This window comes from Ctenopharyngodon idella, chromosome 22 (genome assembly GCF_019924925.1).
Source record: "Ctenopharyngodon idella isolate HZGC_01 chromosome 22, HZGC01, whole genome shotgun sequence".
Lineage (NCBI taxonomy): Eukaryota > Metazoa > Chordata > Actinopteri > Cypriniformes > Xenocyprididae > Ctenopharyngodon > Ctenopharyngodon idella.
The window spans coordinates 15,846,502-15,870,286 of record NC_067241.1 but is presented as its reverse complement, the minus strand read 5'-3'; the positions used below and the strand labels follow the sequence as shown (position 1 = coordinate 15,870,286).

Here is a 23,785-nt window from a genome sequence, read left to right as displayed (position 1 = left end):
AACTCAAGGTTTTTCCTCCCTCTTTTGTTTTGGGATTAATTCAGGAATTAAGATTTCAAGCAGCAAAAAATGTCAAAAAGGAGGAATATATATTTATCTCTGAGACCATGAGAAACTTAAATATTTCATCTTATGTGCAAAAATCTAGAACCACTAAACAACTGCTTCACTTCTCTTTACTGCACAAAGCTTTATTTAGATTAATATATAAAAATAGTAAAAATACTAAGTTCTTTTTCGCTGCTTATTGCACTTAAACATTCAAACACACACAAAATAATGTCAAAATGCCATTCTTGGCGAGTATTCATGTAAACACATGAATGTTCTGTTATGTTTGAAGTGAATGTAAAAATGAGAAAGAAAACGCATGTGTAACAGTATAATGGATCCATGCGTCAGCTCTTAAAGTGACAGCAGCCTAATAAACCTGCTGACAAATTATGAGATAATATTAAAAATATCTACAGTATATGGCAATTTTTTATATGGCAACTTTGGAAAACCACTAGCCACAGTGATTGATTTATAAAAATGGGAGGACAAAGTGACAAATCTCAAGTTAATGTAATGGATATAAATCTTTAATGCACATTTTTACACAAACGTGAACTGTATTTACAGAGCATTAAAAACATAGTACAGAGTTCAGATTTACTGCTTTATGTGCACAAAATCAGTAGAAAAATATTCTTTTAAAAATGAAAACCGACGGAATGTTGCACTAAAAGGCAGAAGCTCTGTGACACACAGTCATACGTGACGTGAAGAGAATATTACTACGACACAAACACGTTTAACACACTAGAGGGAAAGCATTGGATCCGCCTGAGAAACACACTGATGTCATTAACTACACAAACCATCATAGAAGATCATTGGTTGAGAGGTTTTGAAGGTCCTGCCCATTTACAGAACCAACCAATAGCAGCAGAGAAAATGCAGAGGAAAGGAAGGTGAGCAGCAGGAGCCCTTTGAACTGGTGTGAAATCGTGAAGCCTGTTTCGCACATCTCGCACCAGCAGCACGCATTTGTTTCAGTGGCAACATTAACAAACACAAGCCTGTCTGAGCCGCGCCACAGAAAACACGCTGAAAATGGACCTGTTTATCTACACAATAGGGCTTTATGAAGCATGATAAAACACGATGTCTACAGACACAAACTCAGTTTACAGCTGCGCTTTGACGCTCGGGTAGATTATTGATAGATTAACATTTACATTTATGCATTTGGCAAACGCTTTAAGCAACTTAGATTGGATTCAAGCTGCACATTTTTATCAGCTCTTGCTTTCCCTGGGAATCGAACCCATGACCTTTGCGTTGCGAGCACCGTGCTCTACTGTTTGAGCTACAGGAAGGCTGTTCAGCTATCATGTAAACTGATTTCAGGACAATCAAAGTTTTAATAATTATCAATATATATTTCATTATGGCTGTTTATGAATGTAGTAACAACAGAAACGTGTCAGTGTGAAAGTGAACGTACGTCTGCTGATGTGCTGCAGATACAGGATGTGTGAAACAGACACACACACTCACTCACACACATACACACACACACACACACACACACACGCACACGCGCGCACACACACACTCTCATACACACACAAGCACACGCGCGCACACACACACACACGCGCGCGCGCACTGTCCGTGTATCAGTCTGTGGTGTTTATAAGGGTGATTCTCTGTTTCTGGATAATGTGTCAGATCATACAGGCCTGAATGTGAAGCTCGCTGACATTCATTGTTGTGTTCCAAACGGAGTCAGAACACAACGCCTAATGTTCATGTTCTCTAGCATGTAATGGGTGCTGAAGCATTAGCACAAACGCTCTCGGTCAGTTTCTCTTTCAGCAGTCACTGCAGAGCAACACTGGAAGAGAATCTGGTTGAATAGGTTAGTTTAACTGTCGACATATAGCAGCTGCCTGAATAGGAACACATCTGGTTTAATGACAGACATCTGAAGGAAATTGTCGCCCTCTTGAGCGCGTGAGTCATTACTGCCACAGTAACGTGAGGAAGTGTGAAGCTTGTAGCATGAGACGTGCCCATCATAGTCCAAAACGAGTGGCACACACTCACATGTGGAATGATCAGTGTAGCAGGTTCACGGTCCGTCTCCAGCTGTGCACGCGCGTGTGTGTGTGTGTGTGTGTGTGTGTGTGTGTGTGTTCACCTACAGCAGGCTAAACGTGCGCAGGTAAATCTGTCTCTCGATCCACTCAGTGAAGTGAGTCACATTGGCGTAGACGCCGGGGCCCAGGACCTTAGAGAAACACACGGAGCCCCAGGAGGTCAAACCATACAGAGACCAGCGGCCGTCGTCCTCCTCGCAGACCAGCGGACCGCCGCTGTCACCCTGGACACACACAGACACATAATGTCACTGTGACGACACACACACACACACACACACACACTCATAATGTCACCATGACAACACACACACACTCATAATGTAACTGTGATGACACACACACAATGTAACTGTGACGAGACACACACACCTACACATAATATAACCGTGACGAGACACACACACACATTGTCACCGTGACACCATACACACACACTCATTATGTCACCGTGACGATACACACACACAGTCATGATGTCACTGTGACGACTCACCATGCAGGAGTCGATGGTTCCCGCCTCATATCCGGCGCAGAGCATCCGTGACGTGATGGTCTTCATGTCGAAGTAAGACTGACACTGAGAGACGGAGATGATCCGCACCTCTCCCTCCTGCAGCTTAAACGGCACTGCGGCAGAAGATATGAACATACATCATCAACAACAACAACAACACAGGACAACTTGTGCTGTTGATCTGCCTACATTACTAAATCATAAACTAAATCTAGTCACTGAATCGTCCAAAAAGTGACCGTTCACCCATAACTGATCATTCTGTCATCAGTTACTCGCCCTCATGTCATCCAAACCTGTATGAGTCTCTTTCTTCGGTGGAACAAGAAGATTTTTCAAAGAGCGTTTAGCTTGGTTTTGTCACCGGACGCCACCAGAGTCCAAAACGAACTGGTGCTCATTTTGATAGACTTTGACCGTATGGACAAATAAAACACTGAGACGTCTTCTGTGCTCCACGGGTCTGAGCGGCACCATGGGAAGTAAATGTTTGTGTGAACCTTCCGTTCTTGTGATCACGTCTCATTATACTCTCATTACTCAAGTCCAGTTTCTCATCATCAGACACGGGGCATTAATGAGTTGTTTATTACATCACTGACATCAACAGATTCTCTGATGATGAGGGCGGGGCGACCTGTCACTCACATGAGATCCACCAATAGCAAACCACAACCATCCAATCAATAGAGTACCTCAGAGATGACGTGTTTTTGTAGGCAAAACCCGGAAGCGAGTTTTAGGACTTCCGGTTCCATCGCCCCGAAGTCAATGGGTTTTTGCTAAATCGCCTTAAATAAGGTCTGTGGTTAACAAAGCCTCTAAATATTTTCACGTTTTGATCTATGACATAAAACACACCAGTTATAACCCGCTTGTGATTTTTTTAAACCTTTATTGTGTCTTAAAAACGGCGGTTGCTAACAAGTTGCTAAAATGGACTACTTCCTTTGGCGGGGACTTTAGACGTCATTGTGACAAACAGGACATTTGGACAGCATTTCTCATGAAAAAGTGGATAATATTCATACACAGCGCAGATCATAATCAGCGAGCATGTTTTTAAATAAAGTTGTTTTTTAATAAAGTTTGAGGAAGCTTGGTGGTGGTGACGTTGATCCGTGCTGTAGTTTATAGCCTACAGGTAGCTTTTTATATCTGACCACTTTATTTAGGCTTCAAAATGTATAAATGTTGTGTTAACTTGTAAAGATTATCTTGATAGACAAAACGTGTAAGTGTCATAACCCTTTGTTAAACACAGAGCTTATTTTTTGCCATTTTCCAAAAGTCTATGGGGAAAATGCGTGGGCTTTCGATCGAGGGAACCCGTGCGCCGCTACCTTCTGGGTTGGCCTACAAAAACACGTCATCCCTGAGGTACTCTATTCCCCACAGACGAAATCAAGCCCTGCCCTACATTTGTTCTTGTTCCAGAAGCCTTTCACTGGAATATACGTCACAACAGAGAAGAACTTCACTCACTTCTGTTCCCCACATGTCCCCAGCCCGTGATGTGGCAGTACTGGTCGGCTTTGGGCAGCTGTCCGCGGCGCGGCAGACAGACGGGTCGCACGTAACTGGTCACCTGCACCTCCGACTCCAGCTCCACCACGCTGATGTCATAGTCGACGACCGCGCGATTGTAGCGTGAGTGAACGATGATGCTTCTGACTCGCCGTGTTTGCATGTGTGGAGAAGGATGATCCAGATTATTAATCCCAAGAACCACCTTCCACACGTCTGCGCTCTCACGCCTGCACACGGGAACAACAGATCACCAGTTACACGGACTAGTCTAGTCACATTTACTCATATAGTAATATACAGGAAAATAACAGTGTTAATGTTGTAAAGTTAATAAATTCTGAAAGAAGGTATGTATTTTTCTATAATTTTAAATTCTTATTTAGTCTTAACAGACCATGCAATGAAGTCCAGATCTCCAGATTTTGTCAGTACGCATTAAAAATCAAAAAGTTTTTATATGTGTTTAAATGTATAAGAAATAAACTCATTCCTGTTCAGTCATGCAAGCTGTCATGTGAATCCTGTCAGGGCATTTTCTTGAGTAAAGTATATAATGCTTTAGTTTTCTTAGTGTGTCATAGTGTTTCTGACGCTAGATGGCGCCAGAGAGATAGCATTTATTTAGCTGTCAAGCAAAATTTAGATTTAGTTTTACTTAATTTCTCTTACTGAAAGTTTAATGTGTTTTGTATTCTCTCTCTCTCTCACGGCCAGCACCATTTGGAAGCAGAAGTGATGTTCCTTCATGTTCCATTAGAGAATATTGGTAGTGCAGCTTGAATATTGAGTACCATTGTAATTAATACTAATGTTTATTAAAATCAGCTACTCAGAAAGAACAGATAAAGGGGTGTGGGGTCGTTTTGGGGTTTTTATGAAGGCACTGACAGGGGCCTCACAGAGTTTTGACCCCCAGAAACTCCAGGACTAGGACTGCTGTGTGTATCTGTAGTGTGTGTATCTGTAGTGTGTGTGTGTGCTCTCTCACCCCTCAAAGCAGTGAGCCACAGTAAGAGCCCACTTGTTCCCGATGAGCACACAGCCACAGATGTGTCCACTGGGATCACTCTGCAGTGAGCACTGCCACGGCCACCGGCCCGGGCGACTCGTACGGCCTCCCAGAATCCTCTTCACCATCCGTCCAGCAGGGCGGCGTCCACATTCTAAAAAGACAGAGAGAACGAATGATGAAACAGCATCTTACGGCCAGTAGACGCGCATGCGTGCGTGTGTGTGTCAGTCAGTCATACATACCGTCTCTTGTACACTGCAGTGAGATCTTCTTGTATGATGGACAGCTCTGCCTGCAGAAGGAAGTGATGTTGATAAGAGTGACATGCGTTTCTGATAGATCAAGTGTCAAACACATTCTACATGTAGTGTGTTGTGTTGTGGCTCTGTTGTGTGTTTGTGTTCAGTGAAGTCAGTCTCTAAACCGGCTCTTCTCAGTAACTGCTGTTCTTTCATGAAGTGATTGATAATTACAAGCAAGAGTCTAGAATTCAACTTTCAGCATGTTTCGACTTTCATGACATCATTCTTTAGTCTCTTTTTGACCAATAATCCCTTTAGAAAGAGTCACTGAAAAGAGTGTTTAGTCAGATGTAGGGAACATTTGATTTAGTCATTTTGTCCCCAGATGCACAGCTAGGTCTCACACACACACACCCTCGTTTTTCCAGCAGGCCCTGTAGAGGAAACATGTTCTGCGGACTCCATTCTGGGTCGACATGCAGCCAGCGCCTCCGTCCCGCAGCAGACGACACGTCCAGCACTGCGTTTGCAGAGAGAGGAGAACTGCACACACACACACACACACAATGTTTTTAATAGTGAAGACATTTTGGACTCTATAATCAAACCTGCACATACTCGCTGTAATTTTGAACAACTAACTGGCAAATATTGTTTGTACAGGAGAAACTGGCAGCCATAATTTCCCTCATAACAAATGGCAACAGTAACAGCACCATTAAGAAAGTTAGTATCAGATGGAGAAAGTTCTTTAACACATTAGATCAGGGTTCTGGAGTCCTGCAGCATTCGGCTCAAGAGCATGAGTGGTTTTCTGAAGAGCGCGTGGGAAAACTAAGATCTGCTTACTGTGTACACAAGATAAGCATTCGGTGTAATTTACATCTCTCGCAGTGAGTGTGTTTGGTGCGCGTGTGTCTGTGTACTGACCTTACCCTAAACCCATCTGTGTACATGTGATGCTGCTGAGGTTTGAGCTCCATCCATCCGCACACACCTGATACTCCAACCCGGCCTTATACACCAGCACCAAACCCTCGTCAGACAGAGACACTAGAGGCAAACACAACATCAACACTTCTCTTACACATGATAATATGTTCAGAATAATATGGACAGGAAAATGGAGGGAACGAGGAAGAGAGAGATGGCAAATGGCATATATAATAAAGTGCTGAAAAAGCATTCTGGAAATTTCTATTTGTCTTGACAGTTCAGTCTCACGTACGGGCTAAGAAACACCTAGCCTATAAGCAGCCCATCATAAACACCATCAGTTTCCAGAGTGAAGCCTGTCCTCATCACTGCACCACGGCTCAGAGAACAGCTGGATTTGAATAAGCTCATCACGAGAACTGTTAAAATGATCACCACAGTGTCTGGCTGATCTTACTTTAAATTCCATCAAACACACTTCAGTCAGTTTGCGGTTTTGTTTCTCTGAGCGTGCTGTAGTTTTTAACCACTTAGGGTATTTTCAGAGTGACACACAAAAAAGTAAAGACTGGTAACTCCAAAACTATAGCAAGGAGAGTCAAAAGGTTGATATTGTTTGAAAGGAAACTTTTTCAATTTGGACATTTTAGCTTCAGTTAACATCTGTGCGCCTGTGGGGTTTTATGTGTCGTAATTGCGTGATCAATAACTCGTGATCGGCTTATTGGATTATGCTGACGTTGGACTCATTTTAATCGTGAGAATCTGCTGTAAATAATAATTTTCCACAATCAGAGCATGTTTCTTGATGTTATGAGCGAAAACGTGACATATCTGCTGCATCGGTTTATTATTTACATATGGGTCTTCACGTACAAAAACTCGCTCAAGTTTAGGCAAAGCCCAAAACAATTATACTCGTTGTATTCTACTCCATGAGACCTTTCAAACGACATATGACAAATGATTATCTGAGCTGTATGATGCTTTTGACACATTGGAGTACATAGTAAAAAAAAAAAAATCCTAAATTATGATTTTTTTTAAAAATTATTTTTTTTCAGCAAATAACTCAGCAGTACTAAGGAGTTAATCAAAGTGCTACATTCAAGCTACATTCATTGTAAAGTTCAGACTCTAAGCCTTTAAATGACACCTATTTTGTGATGATCTAGTCAGGAGTTTTGAAAAATATGATTATTAATTTTTTTGTAGCTAGGTGATGCCCGCAGGCGGTACACTCCGTTTTAGAGTGATGACTCAGCACTCGTTAAGAGTTGAACAAAATGGTTGGATGCATTAAAAAGCTGTTTCTAAGTTTTAAAATGATACCTATTTTGTATTATTCCTGTCAGTGGTTGCTTACTAATTTGATTATGAATTTTTTCGCGGGGGGAGGTGTCCCGCCGGTGGGACACTTCGGGCTTAAGGGGATAATCACAGCTGACATCGACCTGATTTACAGTGCAAGGATGGACAGGAAGAAGTCCAGCTGATGGATATGGAAGAGTCTCTTACCGCAGTTCCACTCGTCTGAGCTGTCAGAGCAGTGTCTCCTGCCGTCACACCACAGCGATCGGTGAACGCACTGATGATTATTACACTCCAGCTCATGACTGCTGCACGCGGCTGAAAACACAAACACACACGCACACATGAGAGCGTGCACATACACACTCCAGCGCCACTAAAATGAGTGTGTGTCACTCACAGCAGCTCTTCTCGTCTTCCTGTTGGCTGCAGTCAGGAAACCCGTCACAGATCATGTTGTGATGGATGCAGGTTTTGTCTCCGGGACATTCCCACAAGCCCCGCTCCACACAGCCTAGTGACAGAGACGCAGGAGTCTTCACATGTGTTGTGTGTTTGTGAGTGGGGTGTTTGAGTGTGTTTATCACGTCAAGTTTGTGCGTTTTTATTCACCGCATGTTTCCTCATCGCTGTCGTCATCACAGTCTGTGTGTCCATCACAGCGTTTGGATGAGAGGACGCATCGTCCCGAGCGACACTTAAAGTGACTGGGAGAGCACTCTAAGACACACACACACACACACACACACATTTTCAGGTTATAGAATGATCTTCATTTACATTTTGTTTCGTATGCTTGAGGAAAACACATTCAGCTCAGTTCAATCCAAACGAATGAAAACATGAAAGTTGCTTTAGTTTGCGAGTGTCTGTGCACTGACCGTTCACATCCGGATCAGGAAGTAAACAGGAACTGTTTGCTTGACCTTCCTCTGGAAACTGAGCACAATCTGTATCCTCAGGCCACTGCAATCCCACAATTCCTAGCACTGACTCACAACGCTCCTTTGAATTCCTACACAGAGACCTGATACACACACACAGTCATCAGTGTCATTATACATAATCATAAAGGTGCATACACACACACACACACACACACACACACACACACACACACTGACCTGCAGGGCGGCACTCTCTGCTGTGTTAAAGGGTCACACATTGGCACAAGCACTGTACATGCGAAGAACATGAGATATTTGTAGCAGTTTGTCTGAACGAGCGCAGGAAAGAGCGACGACTCCCAGCTGACTGACGTCTCCTTCTGAGACTGATGACCCAGATAGTTGGGGAATCTGGTGGAGTTATAGGGCAGATTCATGCAGATCTCCACAGAGATGGGCTCGCAGCTGCCTGAAAAACACACGGTCATCACACATGTCAAAGATCATCAGAACACAAACATCAACCCTTTCATGCATGAATTATGATAACCATAGTCAGGATGTGTTTTTATTGCTTTTAGGGTATGATAAACAAGATTTAAACATTTTTTTTTTTTACACATTTTACAAAGAGATCTTCAGGTGTCCACAGTATGTGTTTTTAAATGAAGAGATACTGTATTAAACATAATACAGTAATAACAGTAAGACTGTTGGTATTTAACAAACCAATGAATATAATCATGTGACAACTATAACATATATACAAAAAATATATAATCCAGCTTCATTTATTGTAAACGCAGTTGAGTTTGTTCAACCAGCAGACAGCGAAAAACTTCACACAAGTTGAACTTCATGTGTCTTTGATATCAGAACATGAAGACGTGTTTCCATCAAAGATCTGAAGAAGGTACAGCTCTGTGGAAACACAACGCTCACGCTCCCTCCAGCCTACCACAGTACGTCGATTTAACCTTATTAGCTGATAATTCTGATAATAATCAAAATGGACACATATCTACCGTAGCTCTCCTCTGAGAAAACCTCAGACTGAAATGCATTACAAGTAATGTGCATTACATAATCAGATTACTTTTCTGATGTAACGAGTAAAGTAACGCATTACAAGTAATGTACATAACGTACATTACACAATCGGATTAATAATAACACAAATACAGCCAAAAAACGTTTCTGCAGATGAAGTATTTTCAAGAACAACAGTCACAGTAATAGTATGAATCGTAGCTGAAATGTAGCTAGTGATGCATGATGTCCAATTTAATGGACAGATGATTAATTCCTCCCAATCTAAAATCAATACTTGGAAAATTTAACAATGATATGACTCCTAAGAAGTTACTTGATGTTACAACATTCGTTTTACCTGCAAAAATCTCCTAGGATAGAAGGAATGGATGGATAATCCGGAGCAACTTGGCATTTCTGACTGGCCGTCGGCCATCTTGGTTTGGAGAAAAAAAAATCCACATACAAAGGCTTGCCACTTGGTGGCAGTGTATAGGATGATGCACTAGAGTCCACTGTAGAGGTTGATGTGCAACTATACACAAGAAAACGGCTTTTTAACAGCGGTCCACTGGACTGACCTCTATGCGTGAAAGGGTTAAAGTGTGTTGTTACCACACATTAAAACTATCCAATCAGGTTGCTTAAAGCTGTGTTTTTTGCCGTTTGGCTAAACTAACTGACACTAAATCTAGAGGTAAAACATAGGAGTAAAACATGGGAAACTCTGCAGTGCTCTGTGTGTGGCCAGAGGTCGCAGGTCAGAGGTCAGTTTCACTCACTGCAGTTGATGCCAGTGTTGCGCAGGTCACATGACGTGTTTCCATGACAGCCAGAGGAGCAGGAGGTGGAAGTACAACCGGACTGACCAGGTGGACACAAACCCTGAGCTGAGAGACAGAGCCATCAGTGTGTGTGTGTGAGAGTGTGTGTGTGTGTGTGTGTGTGTTTGTGCACTCACTCTGTTGCTGTGTGCAGTTCACTTCATCACTGCCATCTTTACAGTCATCTTCACCATCGCAGCGAAAGGCACTGGGAATACACTGCTTGTTCCTGCACTCCACCAAACCCTGGGACTTACACGCTACACACACACACACACACACACACACACAAACACGTTAATGAACTGCAGGGTCACACAAACACACACTACAGAGAAGGCAGTGTGCAGTGGCTCACAGCAGTTCAGCTCGTCGCTTTTGTCCAGGCAGTCGTGGTCTCCGTCACAGAGCCAGTCTCTAGGAATACAGCGTCCTTCTCCACAGCGATGCTCTTTAGCTCCGTCACACGCTGCAGAAGAGGAAAACACTTCAGTAAAGACCAATGAACTCAAGTAAGTGAAACACATGCGCAGAAATTCTTTATGCTTTATTGGGAAATAGAACTTTTAACCCGATACACTTCAAGTGAAATCGAAGAACAAACTGGTGTGGAGTTTGAAAGAAGATTGGTAAAGCTTTCCAGAAAAGTTCGCTCTGGCTGGTAAACACCTTTGAACTCTCATTGGTCGGTGGTGATGATGATGTAATAGGTGGGTGTGGCTCTGAGGCCCCGCCTTCTTTTAGGTATAAAGGCCCCGATTTATTTTGGCTCCAAAATCAGGTCAAAATGAAGTTCGTTTTGGGAGTTCGAAACAGCTTGCCAAAGCGAACTTTCAGGAAAAGTTCACTCCAGCTGCAAAACACATTTCGTACTACCATTGGCTCGTGATGATATCGTAATAGGAGGTGTGGCCTGAGGCTCCGCCTTCTTTCACGTGGACCTCTTCTCAGACTCATTTCGTCTGTTTGAGTCCATCGAGGTAAGATCTTCGCAGGTGATCTCCATTTTTGTGGTGCGTTTATTTACATATTCATTCAAACATGGGCGGCATCGCGATGTTCCCTAACAGTATATCACTGCAAAGGCATTTCACACTTCTTTTTACCCCCAAGCGAAGAATGAAAAGGAACTTTTCCGTGAGTGTATCAGGGCCTTGAAGGTAACATTACAGTTCAGAGTCAAATCTTCATCAGACACAGTTGATCAGAGCAGCGCAAACTCCTCACAGACATTAGCTTCTGCCCTCCACCATCTCTCTGACAATCATTCAAACCGGTCTGTGCTCAATTCTTCTCCAAACTTCTTCTACCAACTTCAACGATCGGCTCTGAGTATTGCGTCTCCATTAAGCACACGCATTAACATGTTCAGTTTGACAGCCCTAGCTGTGATTGCTGCTAATCTCTGACATGCACACAAACGAGGCATATGAAGCTCTTCAGATTGCTGGATTAGCTCCCGTCAGTTCTCGTACTGAACATGTGCACAGTGTGAGTGGATTCTCCTGTTAAGAACTGACCTGATCTCAATTGTGAACCCAAATGAAGCATAGCAAATGTACTCACCACAGCTCTGCTCGTCACTCAGATCGCCACAGTCATCGTAGCCGTCACACAGAAGATCAGAACTGACACAGCGACCAGTAGCACACGAAAACTGACCATCTGCACAAGCTGGACAAACGACAGAACCAGAAGATCACAGTCAGATATCATTACAGCAACATGTGATGCATTGCTGGTGAACACAGGTTGGCACAAACACCTTCTCAAATCTCAAACAGATGCTTCCTCATTTCGTCGAGACCTGAAAACCGATCAAAGTCAGACATCTTGAAGAGTATCTCAAAGGGAATGAGGAGTGAGGAAGCGTCCAGAGCAGGTGTGTGTAAAACCTGACGCACATGCAAATTCTCCTCCCCTTCACATCTGTCACATCATACATTTATAAAATAAATAATGAGGTTTCTTGATTAAGTAATATTTATTATGAATTTCTTAAATAACTAAACTTTAACAACATATAGAGGCAGATCTTTTGAGTGCAGATGATGACACTTTGAAGTGACACTCGAGTGATCAAGAATATTCCCAGTTTTCCTTCTCTTCCTCATCATTTTCTCGTATTTTAAGGGGCTGAAGACACAAGGAAAGGAAGCACTAATAACAAGAAAGAAAAAGCACCCACTTACTGCAATCGGCCTCATCGCTCCAGTCATCGCAGTCGTTGTATCCGTTGCACACCAGCTTGAGAGGGACACATATTCCGGTCGCACACAGAAAGTGATCACTTCCTCCACACACAGCTTAGGACAAAAATCACAAAAAAGACAAACCATCAGAACTTCATTCATTCCAAATGCGACTCCGGTACCTGAAGAAAGCCCGTGTCCTGACTCACAGAGTTTGCCTCTGGCCTGTCGTGGCGTGTAGCAGAGCGGAGTGTTTTCAGCTGCAGTTCCCGTGTTATTGGTGAACTGAGAGCAGCGCAGGAAGTCCGGCCAGGACGCGTTGAACATCTGCAGCATGGGTTCACAGCCTTCACGAGCCGCCTCACAGAACGACTGACATGGCAGCACCAGCATCCTGCAACACCAGCGTCCGTTCATCAGAAACAGAAACAGCTGTGCTAGTGTTTCATACAGTAACAGCACACTATACACTTAAACACTGTGTACTTGTGATCTATGTAGTGAATTTTATAAGGTTATTTTGTTATTCACCGTCAGAGACTGTAAGCCCCCCACCACTATGTATTTTAAGCCGCGACAGTCGAGTTCATGAAGTGTCCAACATTCCACACTGTATTTTTTCAGTTAATTAAGTGCATCATCCGGGTATTTGAAGTGTACTTTTGTTATTTTAGTTGTAATTTTCAGTGGACACTACGATTTATAATACAAAACAACATAGAATAGTGCATAAGTGCGCAAATTAGGACGCGCCGCTAGTATTTGTTAAGAGAACAAAATAAGAGAACAAAATCGTCACTTCCTGGGAAACTGGCTCAAAATATCAGTAATAAAAAAGGAAGTTACTGCAATTGGACTCTTTCTCTTGCGTTCGGATGCTGGTGTTTGGGAACACAATCGTGTGAGAGGGAATTAATCCCTTCTGGAGGGAATTAAACCAAATCATTCTGATGACAGACTTTCAGAACCACCAAACCAACATTTGAGATGCTGTGATCCGATTGGTCCGGTGGTTAGTGCAGTTATCCAATCACAGCCTCTGCTGAGGCAAAGTCACATGAGGTTTTGAGGGATTTATTCAGTAAATGTGTTTCTATCGTAGTTTATGCGCATGTCTTCTAATTGGATAAAAAATGTATCCAGCGCATCCGTTTTTTAGTGCATATTTTTAGAATTTATGCACATATTGGCGTTTCCATCCAGTGTTTTTTATGCAATATTCCAAAATGAGCATAAAAAAAGGTAGATGGGAACAGCTAGTGTCAACTTGGTGTGCTTTTTATTGCCTTTTTCCCCCCATCACATATTTTTGTAATAATCATAAATTAGCTTAAACACTCAAAATGTATCCTGAGAAAACTGTTTTGAAATTGGACATTGCGTTACAATGGAAATGGTAAAACCTTTTAGCAGCTCAATTTTTGTGATATCAACTTCAAATTTGGAACACAACTTGGTTAGACATACGGCTTTGATTTTCTAGAAATTTCAGAGTCCAATTCATTTTGTAAAATATATTTTTTTATAAAATATTTTTTTCTTTTATTTAGAAGGCGGGACTTATTCTGCCATATTGCACATTACACTTTCTCCATTTAATTTGAGGATACTGAACCTGAACACGGAGGCGGAACGCGATCACACTGTATTTTGATGCATGTCACAGACCTGCGATCTCCATGGCTGATGCATTGTGGGAGTGCGATGGAGCATCCAAACAACATGATGTGTCTGTAACAGGACAGCCGACTCAGGTAGCTGAAAAACTTCAGGAACATCTGCAGCTCGCTGCTCTTGACGACGGTCATCCCCGGCAACACACCACTCTGATTGTAAGGCAGCATGTGACACTGACTCTCTGTGATGTCAGAGCAGGAACCTGTTACAAAGAAAAGTGAAATCTGATTGGTTGATGCATTGAGCAAGGAGTGATTTCAGTGGTCAGTTTAAAGCAGGTGAGCTTTCAAACCATTACGACTATGGAGAGCCCCCACAAAGATAGTAAACCAGACGTGTGTGTTTGTGAGAGTGTGTGTTTGTGTCCGCGTGTGAGTGAGTGTGAGTATGGGTCCCCCTCCAAGTCCGACCCACACCTCAGCGTGGTGAGGGGGTGAACGGTTAAGTAGGGGACTGCCTACTCTGGCTATACCATCAGTGATGGAGGTGCTTGCACCGAAGAATCACCTAGGGCCTTACACGAGGTGGACAGGCCTTGCAGGAACCCTGAAAATGGCTGGACAAATGGGCTTCGGCGAAGACTGCCATGATGTCTTTTGGCTACAACTCGGCCTGTCATGACATTGGCGAAGACAGCACAGCAGTCACTCTGAAGGGTGGTATGGTTCCCATCTTGGGATCACTTCCAGCCAACTTGCTGCACCAGGTGTGACGGTCATTTGATGCTGACCTGGAATGACAGTATGAAAATACTATCCATATCCTGCCCAGGTGACAGAGCAACCCCTTTTTGGGGACAGTGCTGACCAGCTGATTATCTACTTCTGCAGTCGACGAAAGGTACAAAAGATAAAAAACTGCCTGTTGCCTCTTGGAATGTGCACACACTTCTGGACTCTGTTGATCGTCACGAACGGAGAACTGCAATCATTGCCCGTGAACTGGCGAGATACAGAATAGGCATTGCTGCTCTCAGTGAGACGAGAATTTCTGGAGAAACCAAACTCACAGAATTCAACGCCGACTATACATTCTTCTGCACTTTGCAGCCTGAAAGTCAGCCAAGGCAGCCTGGAATTTGATTCGCTGTGAAGACATCATTGCTACCACTCCTAGAAGTGCAACCACGCAGCCTGTCACCAAGGCTGATGACCTTGCAGCTGATGCTCAAGAACGGCAATAGTGCTGTCTTGATTAGTGCCTATGTGATGACCAGAAGGAGTCTTTCTATGAACACCTTAACACCACCTTACGTTCAGTGCCTCAGGGATGTCACGTACAACACAGCTGCTGAAGGCCTCGGCTTCACCACACCCAAACATAAGGACTGGTTTGGCGATCAGGATGTTGAAGTGCAAGCCCTGTTGAACACCATGCATACAGCTCACTTGGCATGGATCATTGATAAATCCAGCCCTGTGAAGAAGTCAGCATATACTCGGGGAAGAAATGAAGCACAGATGGTGGCTGTCAAAAGCTGAGGAACTTTAGTCTACTGCAGACCAATATGATATGAAGGTATTCTACCACGGTCTAAAGGCAGTCTATGGGCCCACGAGAGCCTGTTCTACACCTATACGTGCCACTGACGGAACCATACATTCTGACAAGGCTGAGATTCTCAGAGGCTGGGTTGATCATTTTCAATTGGTATTGAACCAGCCAGCTGCTTTTGATGAATCAGTGCTTAGCAACATAGCGCAGTGGCCAACGGCCTCAGACCTGGACCATATTCCATCCCGGGAAGAAGTTGCACATGCCATTAAGCAGATGCCCTCTGGTAAAGCCCCGGGTTCTGATGGCATTCCAAGTGGGGTGCTGAAAGAAGGTAGACCCTCTCTTCTCGCCGCACTCATTATTCAGCAAAATATGAAATGAGGAAGCTGTATTTCAAGACTTAAAAGATGTGCTGATTGCTCACATACATAAGCGCAAGGGGGACAGAGCCTGCTGTGACAACCATCGCGGCATCTCGCTGCGCACCATTGTAGCCAAAGTGTTGGCACGTGTTCTGCTGAACTGGCTCCAACAACACATTTACGACAGCAACATCATCCCAGAAGGTCAGTGTGGATTTCGTGCAGGCCATGACACTATGGACATGGTGTTTACCGCTAGACAGATTCAAGAGCAGTGCCGACAACAACACAGTAATCTTTATATGATTTTTATTGACCTCATGGAAGCCTTTGACTCAGTTTCTCGCACCGGGCTCTGGCTTATTCTGCGTAAGATTGGATGCACAGAGAAATTCGTTAACATCGTCCGTTCATTTCATGATGGTATGCTTGGTCAGGTGCTGGATGATGGTGAGCTGTCTAATCCATTTGGCATCTCTAATGGCACTAAACAGGGCTGTTTGCTCACCTCACTGTTATTCATCATCTTTTTTTCCATGATGCTGTCCGTGGCTTTTAAGGACTGTAACATGGGCATTCCAATCCAGTTCCATACAGATGGCGGTGTCTTCAATCTACGCAGGCTTCAGGCTTGCACAAAGACACATTCTGCATGACCTCTTGTATGCAGATGACTGCGCACTGATGGTGCACGACCTTACCGAAGCTCAATCACTATGCAATCGTTTCAGAACTGCAGTTTCCCGGTTTGGGCTCACTGTCAGTCTAAAGAAGACAGAAGTCATGCTTCAAGTTAAACTCCAATCCACCGGTAATTACTCATTACACATCAGTGCCCACAAAAGCTGGTGTTGCCTTCAGTTGACTCTCCAAGAGAATATGGGATGAGCACAGCATCCATGTGGACACAAAGATGACAGTATATGAGGCAGTCATCCTCACAATTCTGTTGTATGGATCTGAGGCCTGGACCATTTATCGCCAGCAGATTGCCAAACTTGATCAGTTCCGTATGCGCTGTCTCCGTTGTGCTGCACATCAAATGGCAGGATAAGGTCCCAAATACTAAGGTACTCCAGACCTGAGGTATCACTGGTATTGAGGCCTTCCTGTTCGCTGCTCAGTTTCGCTGGTCTGGACATGTTGTACGCATGGCAGATTCACGGCAAAGCAGGTTTTCTATGGCTAGCTCCAGAGCGGCATGTGCTCTCAAGGAGGGCAACTCAAGCGTTACAAGGATGGCCTCAAAGCCAATTTGAAACTATGCAACATGGACCCAAATGACCTTGAAGAGATGGTTGCAGATGGGACATCATGGCGAAACACAGTGCCATACTGCCATTCACTCCTTTAAGTCCAGTCGGATCACCACTGCAGTAGACAAACGAAGACGCCAAAAGCTCAATAACTTAAAAATAACAACATCTAGCCAGTTTATGAGCAACGCCAGTGGCCAGCCATGTCCTTCGAGGATCCTTCGAGGCCTCTATTCACATCGTTGGATGCACCAACAACTGTGACGAGATCTGTCGTGTCGACAGCTTAGACCATATATGTGAGTGTATGTGTGTATGTAAGTGTGAGTGTGTGGTCATGGTATTCCCTACATTATGAGGACAAAATATATCCACAAGTATAGTAATACCAGTCAATTTTGACCTCGTCATTTTTGGTCCCCATGAGGAAATAAGCTTATAAATCATACAGACTGATCTTTTTTGAACATCTAAAATAGCAGACCGTTTTCTGTGATGGGTAGGGTTAGGGGTAGGGTTAGTGTAAGGGGAGAGAATATACAGTTTGTACAGTATAAAAACCATTACGTATACAGAAAACATGGAAACCCAACATGTGTGTGTGAGAGAGAAAGAGTGTGTGTGAGAGTGTGCATGTGTGTGTGCGTGAGTATGCGTGTGTATGTGTACCTGAGTGTGTGTGTGTGTGTGTGTGTGTGTGTGTGTGTGTGTGTGTGTGTGTGTGAGAGAGAGTGTGTGTGTGTGTGTGTGTGTGTGTGTGTGTGTGTGTGTGTGTGTGTGTGTGTGCACTCCCTAAGTCACTGATTGTAATTGTGATTCTGGTGCTCAAGTCAAAGTCAGAAAGACAAGAGGAACAGTCCTCACACACACACACACACACACACACACAGACGGACCTCAGGAAAGATGATTAATCATTAGACTGTTTGGAGGAGACAGACACAAATAAAAGCTCCTGTAGAGGTCATCACCAGAGGACACACACTCACAGATGACTTTTGGGACAGAACCTTCACTAAGGACACTAAAACACTCTGTCTCACACACACAAATGGACAGAGAGAGAGAGAGACTCAGGGAAATCTGTGTTAAATTAGATTAGCAGCTGGTCTGTAGAGGACAAAAGACGCGAGATGTTTGACATAAAAGGGCTAAAGAGAGAGACAGAGACAGAAGGACAAAGCAGATGATAAAATATGAACTGAAGCATGTGACATTTAAAGGGATAGTTCATCTAAAAATGTTTAAATATATGACTTAGTTTCTTCAGATGAACACAAAGATTTTTAGAAAAATAATCCATCTCTGTGAGTCAATGTAATGTAAGTCCCAAATGTTGACGCAAAATAAGGTGTAATCCACACGACCCCAGAGTACGATCAGTGTTTTCTGAGCCAAAAGATAGGTGTGTGTTAGAAAAACACTAATACTGTAAATTTTATATTTTAAACAATGAAGACACTGATCCGTCCGCTGGGGTCGTGTGGATTATGCTCACATGGCTGCTTATTTTTCTTAAAATCTTTGTGTTCATCTGCAGAAAGAAAGTCATATTCTGGTCATTTTTGGGTGAACTATGCCTTTATGAGGATCTGACCTCACATAGAAACATATAGAAACCCTCCAGCAGAGAGAACAATCATAAACATGCTCAATTTTAGCGAAATATTAATTTAACCCTTCATCTGCCGCTCCACGGCCGTACCAGGCTCTGCGCTCATGCTCGTCGCCGTGGAAATGGACGTCCACCAATCCAGCGAGGCAGCAGCGGTGGGACCCGCTGATGAAGAGGAGGATGAAGAGCTGTCGGCGCGAGGCATCCAGTGTGGAGGAGCGTGGGTCGGGACCGTTCCGTTATCGGACATCATCGGGCCAGGGTCGGTGCTGTTAACGGGACCATCGGTCAGCACCGTGAGCGTTGCTATGGAGACGGGAGCTCCGGCATCCAGCAGGCCATTCCCAAATAAACCTGGACAAACATGAAAAAAACAGTGGATAAAAGAAAGAAATGCACACACAAGACTAGGTCTGCTGCTGGACGGTGGGACAGATTAAATATAAAACCAGCGACAGCTGAAGTAGTGAGGATATTTATACATACACACACACACACACACACACACACACAGTGTGTATTAATGCATCCGAACTCTTCCGGGAAACGGCAGCAGCTCTTTTCACATGGTTTTAGTTTGCTCTGATCTGTGAACACACCAATACTGCTTCACACTTCTGCCGAGACAAACACACCATAATAAACAATGTCGCTTCTCAGACTGGATCGTTTTCATGCCACGCACTGGACCCTCATCCGGAAAAGATTTCACCGCAAGCATGAGAATCGTCCCGTCAAACAGACATTAAAGGGATCGTTCACCCAAAAATGAAAGTCTGTCATCATTTACTCTGAACCGGCATGAGTTACTTTCTTCAGCCAAAGATATTTTGAAGAAACAACATTGACTTTCATTATATGGACAAAAAACTATCTTCTTTTGTGTTTCAGGGTTCGGTTCTTCACTGCAGCTGTAGCTGAATGAATCTCTGCCCGGATCGATCTAGAGGAGCCCGAGCTCCTGTTCAGCTCGATCCAGCAGATCCAGCTCTAAACCTGCTGCTGGAGATCAAACACACTGATCACGGTCACGACAGGATCTCAGGTCTGGATCTGATGCTGTAACACACTCCTGCTCCTCTGAACACACTGTCTACTTAATATGAATCACTCGTACTGTGTGACAGACAGACGGACGGAGAGAGAGACAGACACCAGCCGCTGTGACGGTGCAAAATCAGACTTGTGACACAGCAGGACGTCCGGACAGGACGAGTGTCTCCGTTTCACAGCTCTGATCACGTCCCACCAAAGAGACTCTCGGCCAATAAACAAAGAGCAGACAGAGAGAGAGAGACAGAGAGAGAGACAGAGAGGACGAAGACACGGAGCTGGTGGGATGAGAGTCATCCAGATGTCGTGTGTGTGTGTGTGTGTCTCTGTCCAGACTGACCTTTTGACCTTGAGCTGATGAGACGACAAATGCTTTACACTTTTATGAGGAGCAAACAGACACATCTGAACCAACACAGACAAACACACACACACACAGGTTTGTTTTGCTATCTTAGTGAGGACTCTCCATAGGCGTAATGATTTTTATACTGTACAAACTGTACATTCTCTCCCCCTACACTAACTCTACCCATCACAGGAAACTGTCTGCATTTTTACATTTTTAATAAAACATTGTTTAGTTTGTTTTTAAAGCCATTTTAAATATGAGGACTCATGAAATATCATCATATTTCATGCTTACGTCATAATACCAGTGTAATACCCATGTCATTATACAAATGTGTCCTCATAAATCACAAAAACACACACACACATTCACACACACACACACACACACACACACACACACACGTGTCACACAGACGCAGATTCCTCTCGTTCAGAGACTCCTTCTGTGAATATCATGCTGTGACTCATTTGGCAGGAGACAAAATTAGACATAAACAGCCTGAAAATCACAGATACACGACAAATGAAATAACAGCTCTAATGATCAAACACACATGAGCCTGTACAGAGAGACAGCAGGTGTGTGTGTGTGTGTGTGTGTGTGTTATAACACGCATAATGTAAGTGTGTGTGTGTCACAGTTGTTTTTTAACACTTGTTTATCTCATCACTCCGTGTGCTGAGGCTGAGAGCAGACTGACAGTGTGTGTGTGAACGAGTGAGTGAGTGTGAGTGAGCAAGAGTGTGTGCGTGTGTATGAGAGTGTGTGTGAGTGAGCGAGTGTGTGTGTGTTACCTGTGAGCATCAGCAGCAGCACACACACACAGATCAGAACGCACACACACGGCAGCAGGATGAAGAGCAGCAGACGCAGATGTTTCCCGCAGAGCTGAGTGTGTGTGAACGCTTCACCCATGATCAGCTCATCACACACACACACACACACACACCTGAGGACACACACAGAGTTTGCAGTTAGTTTGTGTAACAGATTTCTGATAACAGAATCCAAGTGACATATATTCAGTCATAACAATAGCTAATATTAAAATCAATAATAACTGTAATGTTCTTTTAACAACAGTCACAATAATGAATAGAAATAACGCTGTGAAGTTTGATCGCGTGCGCGCGCCTCACCGGTGAATCAGCTCGCGCTGTGACGCTCCTCCGGTAACGGCAGCAGTTCACTGGAGATCAGGAGCATCAGAGGCTATTTATACACGGGTATTTTCGCTTCAGAGTTTCCAGCTTGAACAGGAGAATCCGACACACACACACACACACACACACACACACACACACACAGACACACCAGTGTGTTATTTATAGAAGCAGAAAGGAAGAGAGAAACTGCGCGAGTTCAACTCTGACACACACACACACACACACGAGAAAGAGACCCACTGAATACTTACTGAAAGTTCACTGCAGCTGATTCCATCGCATACTTTGTTCCTCTGTGTTCTGTTATTGCACTCGGACTGTAACTGAACACGAGCGTGTCTGCGCGCGACCCGCGCCACACTGACGAACGAGACCCGCGCGCTCACTTATATCTGTGTGTGTGTGTGTGTGTGGGAGAGAGAGAGAGAGAGAGAGAGAGAGAGAAAGAGAGAGAGAGAGAAGCGGTTTGTTCCGACAGGCTTGAATGAATCAAATTAAGACCTTTAAACCTCGACCAAAACAAACATTTAAACATTCAATAGAGGTCAGGAACTAGCAACATTTTATGTGTCGAACTCTATCGTCCACTAAAGGATTTATTTAGAGTAGCTACATATGAAAGAAAAGATCAACGCAAGAGATCCTTCAGTAAAACTAATAATGCGGGAAAACAGCAGAAATCGAGAATAATCTACAAAATCATCTCTTAATTTACATTGGCGACATTTGCCTCCAAACTACACATTATCGCATGTGATTTATGAGCTCAGCTCAATCCACTGCTGCTCCAGGATCAGTTTCTCAAAGTCAAATGCAAAACTAAACTAATGAAACTGATTCTAGTTAAACTCCATGAAGAAAAACGTTATAATTTATTATATGAAAATGGTTCTCTTCTTTCTGCATTTCAGATCTGCTTTAGCTTTGTGTGCTAATCTAATTTATACTTTTTTATAAATTAATCTTGAACTGAAGTTCAAACTGCTGGTGGTGTTCCTCATGTGTAAATAATGAATACATGCAAATTAAAGTCAAGAAATCCTTCCACTGAACTGAGACTTCTGCATTATAGCATGTATCTTAGGGCATTAAGACGAGTTTAATTATTCGATGCAATTCTGATTTCGATTAATTTGTGTATACACCGATCAGGCATAACATTATGAGCACTGACAGGAGAATTGAATAACACTGATCATCTCTTCATCACGGCACCTGTTAGTGGGTGGATATATTAGGCAGCAAGTGAACATTTTGTCCTCAAAGTTGATGTGTTAGAAGCAGGAAAAATGGGCAAGCGTAAGGATTTGAGCGAGTTTGACAAGGGCCAAATTGTGATGGCTAGACGACTGGATCAGAGCATCTCCAGAACTGCAGCTCTTGTGGGGTGTTCCCGGTCTGCAGTGGTCAGTATCTATCAAAAGTGCTCCAAGGAATAAACAGTGGTGAACCGGCGACAGGGTCATGGGCGGCCAAGACTCATTGATGCACGTGGGGAGCGAAGGCTGGCCCGTGTGGTCCGATCCAACAGACGAGCTCAAATTGCTCAAGAAGTTAATGCTGGTTCTGATAGAAAGGTGTCAGAATACACAGTGCATCAGTTTGTTGCGTATGGAACTGTATAGCTGCAGACCAGTCAGGGTGCCCATGATGACCCCTGTCCACCGCCGAAAGCACCAACAGTGAGCATCAGAACTGGACCACGGAGCAATGGAAGACCTGGTCTGATGAATCACGTTTTCCTTTACATCACGTGGATGGCCGGGTGCGTGTACGTCACTTACCTGGGGAACACATGGCACCAGGATGCACTATGGGAAGAAGGCAAGCCGGCGGAGGCAGTGTGATGCTTTGGGCAATGTTATGCTGGGAAACCTTGGGTCCTGCCATCCATGTGGATGTTACTTTGACACGTACCACCTACCTAAGCATTGTTCAGACCATGTACACCCTTTAATGGAAACGGTATTCCCTGCTGGCTGTGGCCTCTTTCAGCAGGATAACGCTCCTGCCACAAAGCAAAAATGGTTCAGAAATGGTTTGAGGAGCACAACAACGAGTTTGAGGTGTTGACTTGGCCTCCAAATTCCCCAGATCTCAATCCAGTCGAGCATCTGTGGGATGTGCTGAACATGTTTGTGAGCGGAAACTGATCCTGCAGCAGGAGTTTC

General features: G+C 43.8%; 1 protein-coding gene across 4 annotated transcripts; it reads right to left on the bottom strand.

Annotated features, from left to right (window-relative positions):
* Positions 1-562: 562 nt before the first annotated feature.
* Positions 563-22,019, bottom strand: corin (corin, serine peptidase). 4 transcript variants are annotated; one of them, XM_051879209.1, is made up of 23 exons: positions 21,866-22,019; positions 21,588-21,698; positions 21,243-21,397; positions 19,104-19,394; positions 14,302-14,512; positions 12,843-13,027; positions 12,634-12,747; positions 12,008-12,115; positions 10,800-10,910; positions 10,579-10,701; positions 10,400-10,507; positions 8,823-9,054; positions 8,580-8,725; positions 8,311-8,418; positions 8,099-8,212; positions 7,906-8,016; positions 6,387-6,504; positions 5,866-5,994; positions 5,452-5,501; positions 5,186-5,360; positions 4,153-4,424; positions 2,647-2,780; positions 563-2,374 (listed from the first exon to the last, which is right to left on the bottom strand). In XM_051879209.1, exons 3-23 carry the CDS (start codon positions 21,361-21,363, stop codon positions 2,192-2,194), a joined length of 3,144 nt encoding a protein of 1,047 aa, XP_051735169.1. In that variant the 5' UTR covers positions 21,364-21,397; positions 21,588-21,698; positions 21,866-22,019; the 3' UTR covers positions 563-2,191. The 4 variants fall into 4 exon arrangements, with proteins under 4 accessions (XP_051735169.1, XP_051735170.1, XP_051735171.1 ...); XM_051879210.1 differs by having other exon boundaries at positions 19,131-19,394; XM_051879211.1 differs by lacking the exon at positions 10,400-10,507.
* Between the last annotated feature and the right edge of the window lie 1,766 nt (positions 22,020-23,785).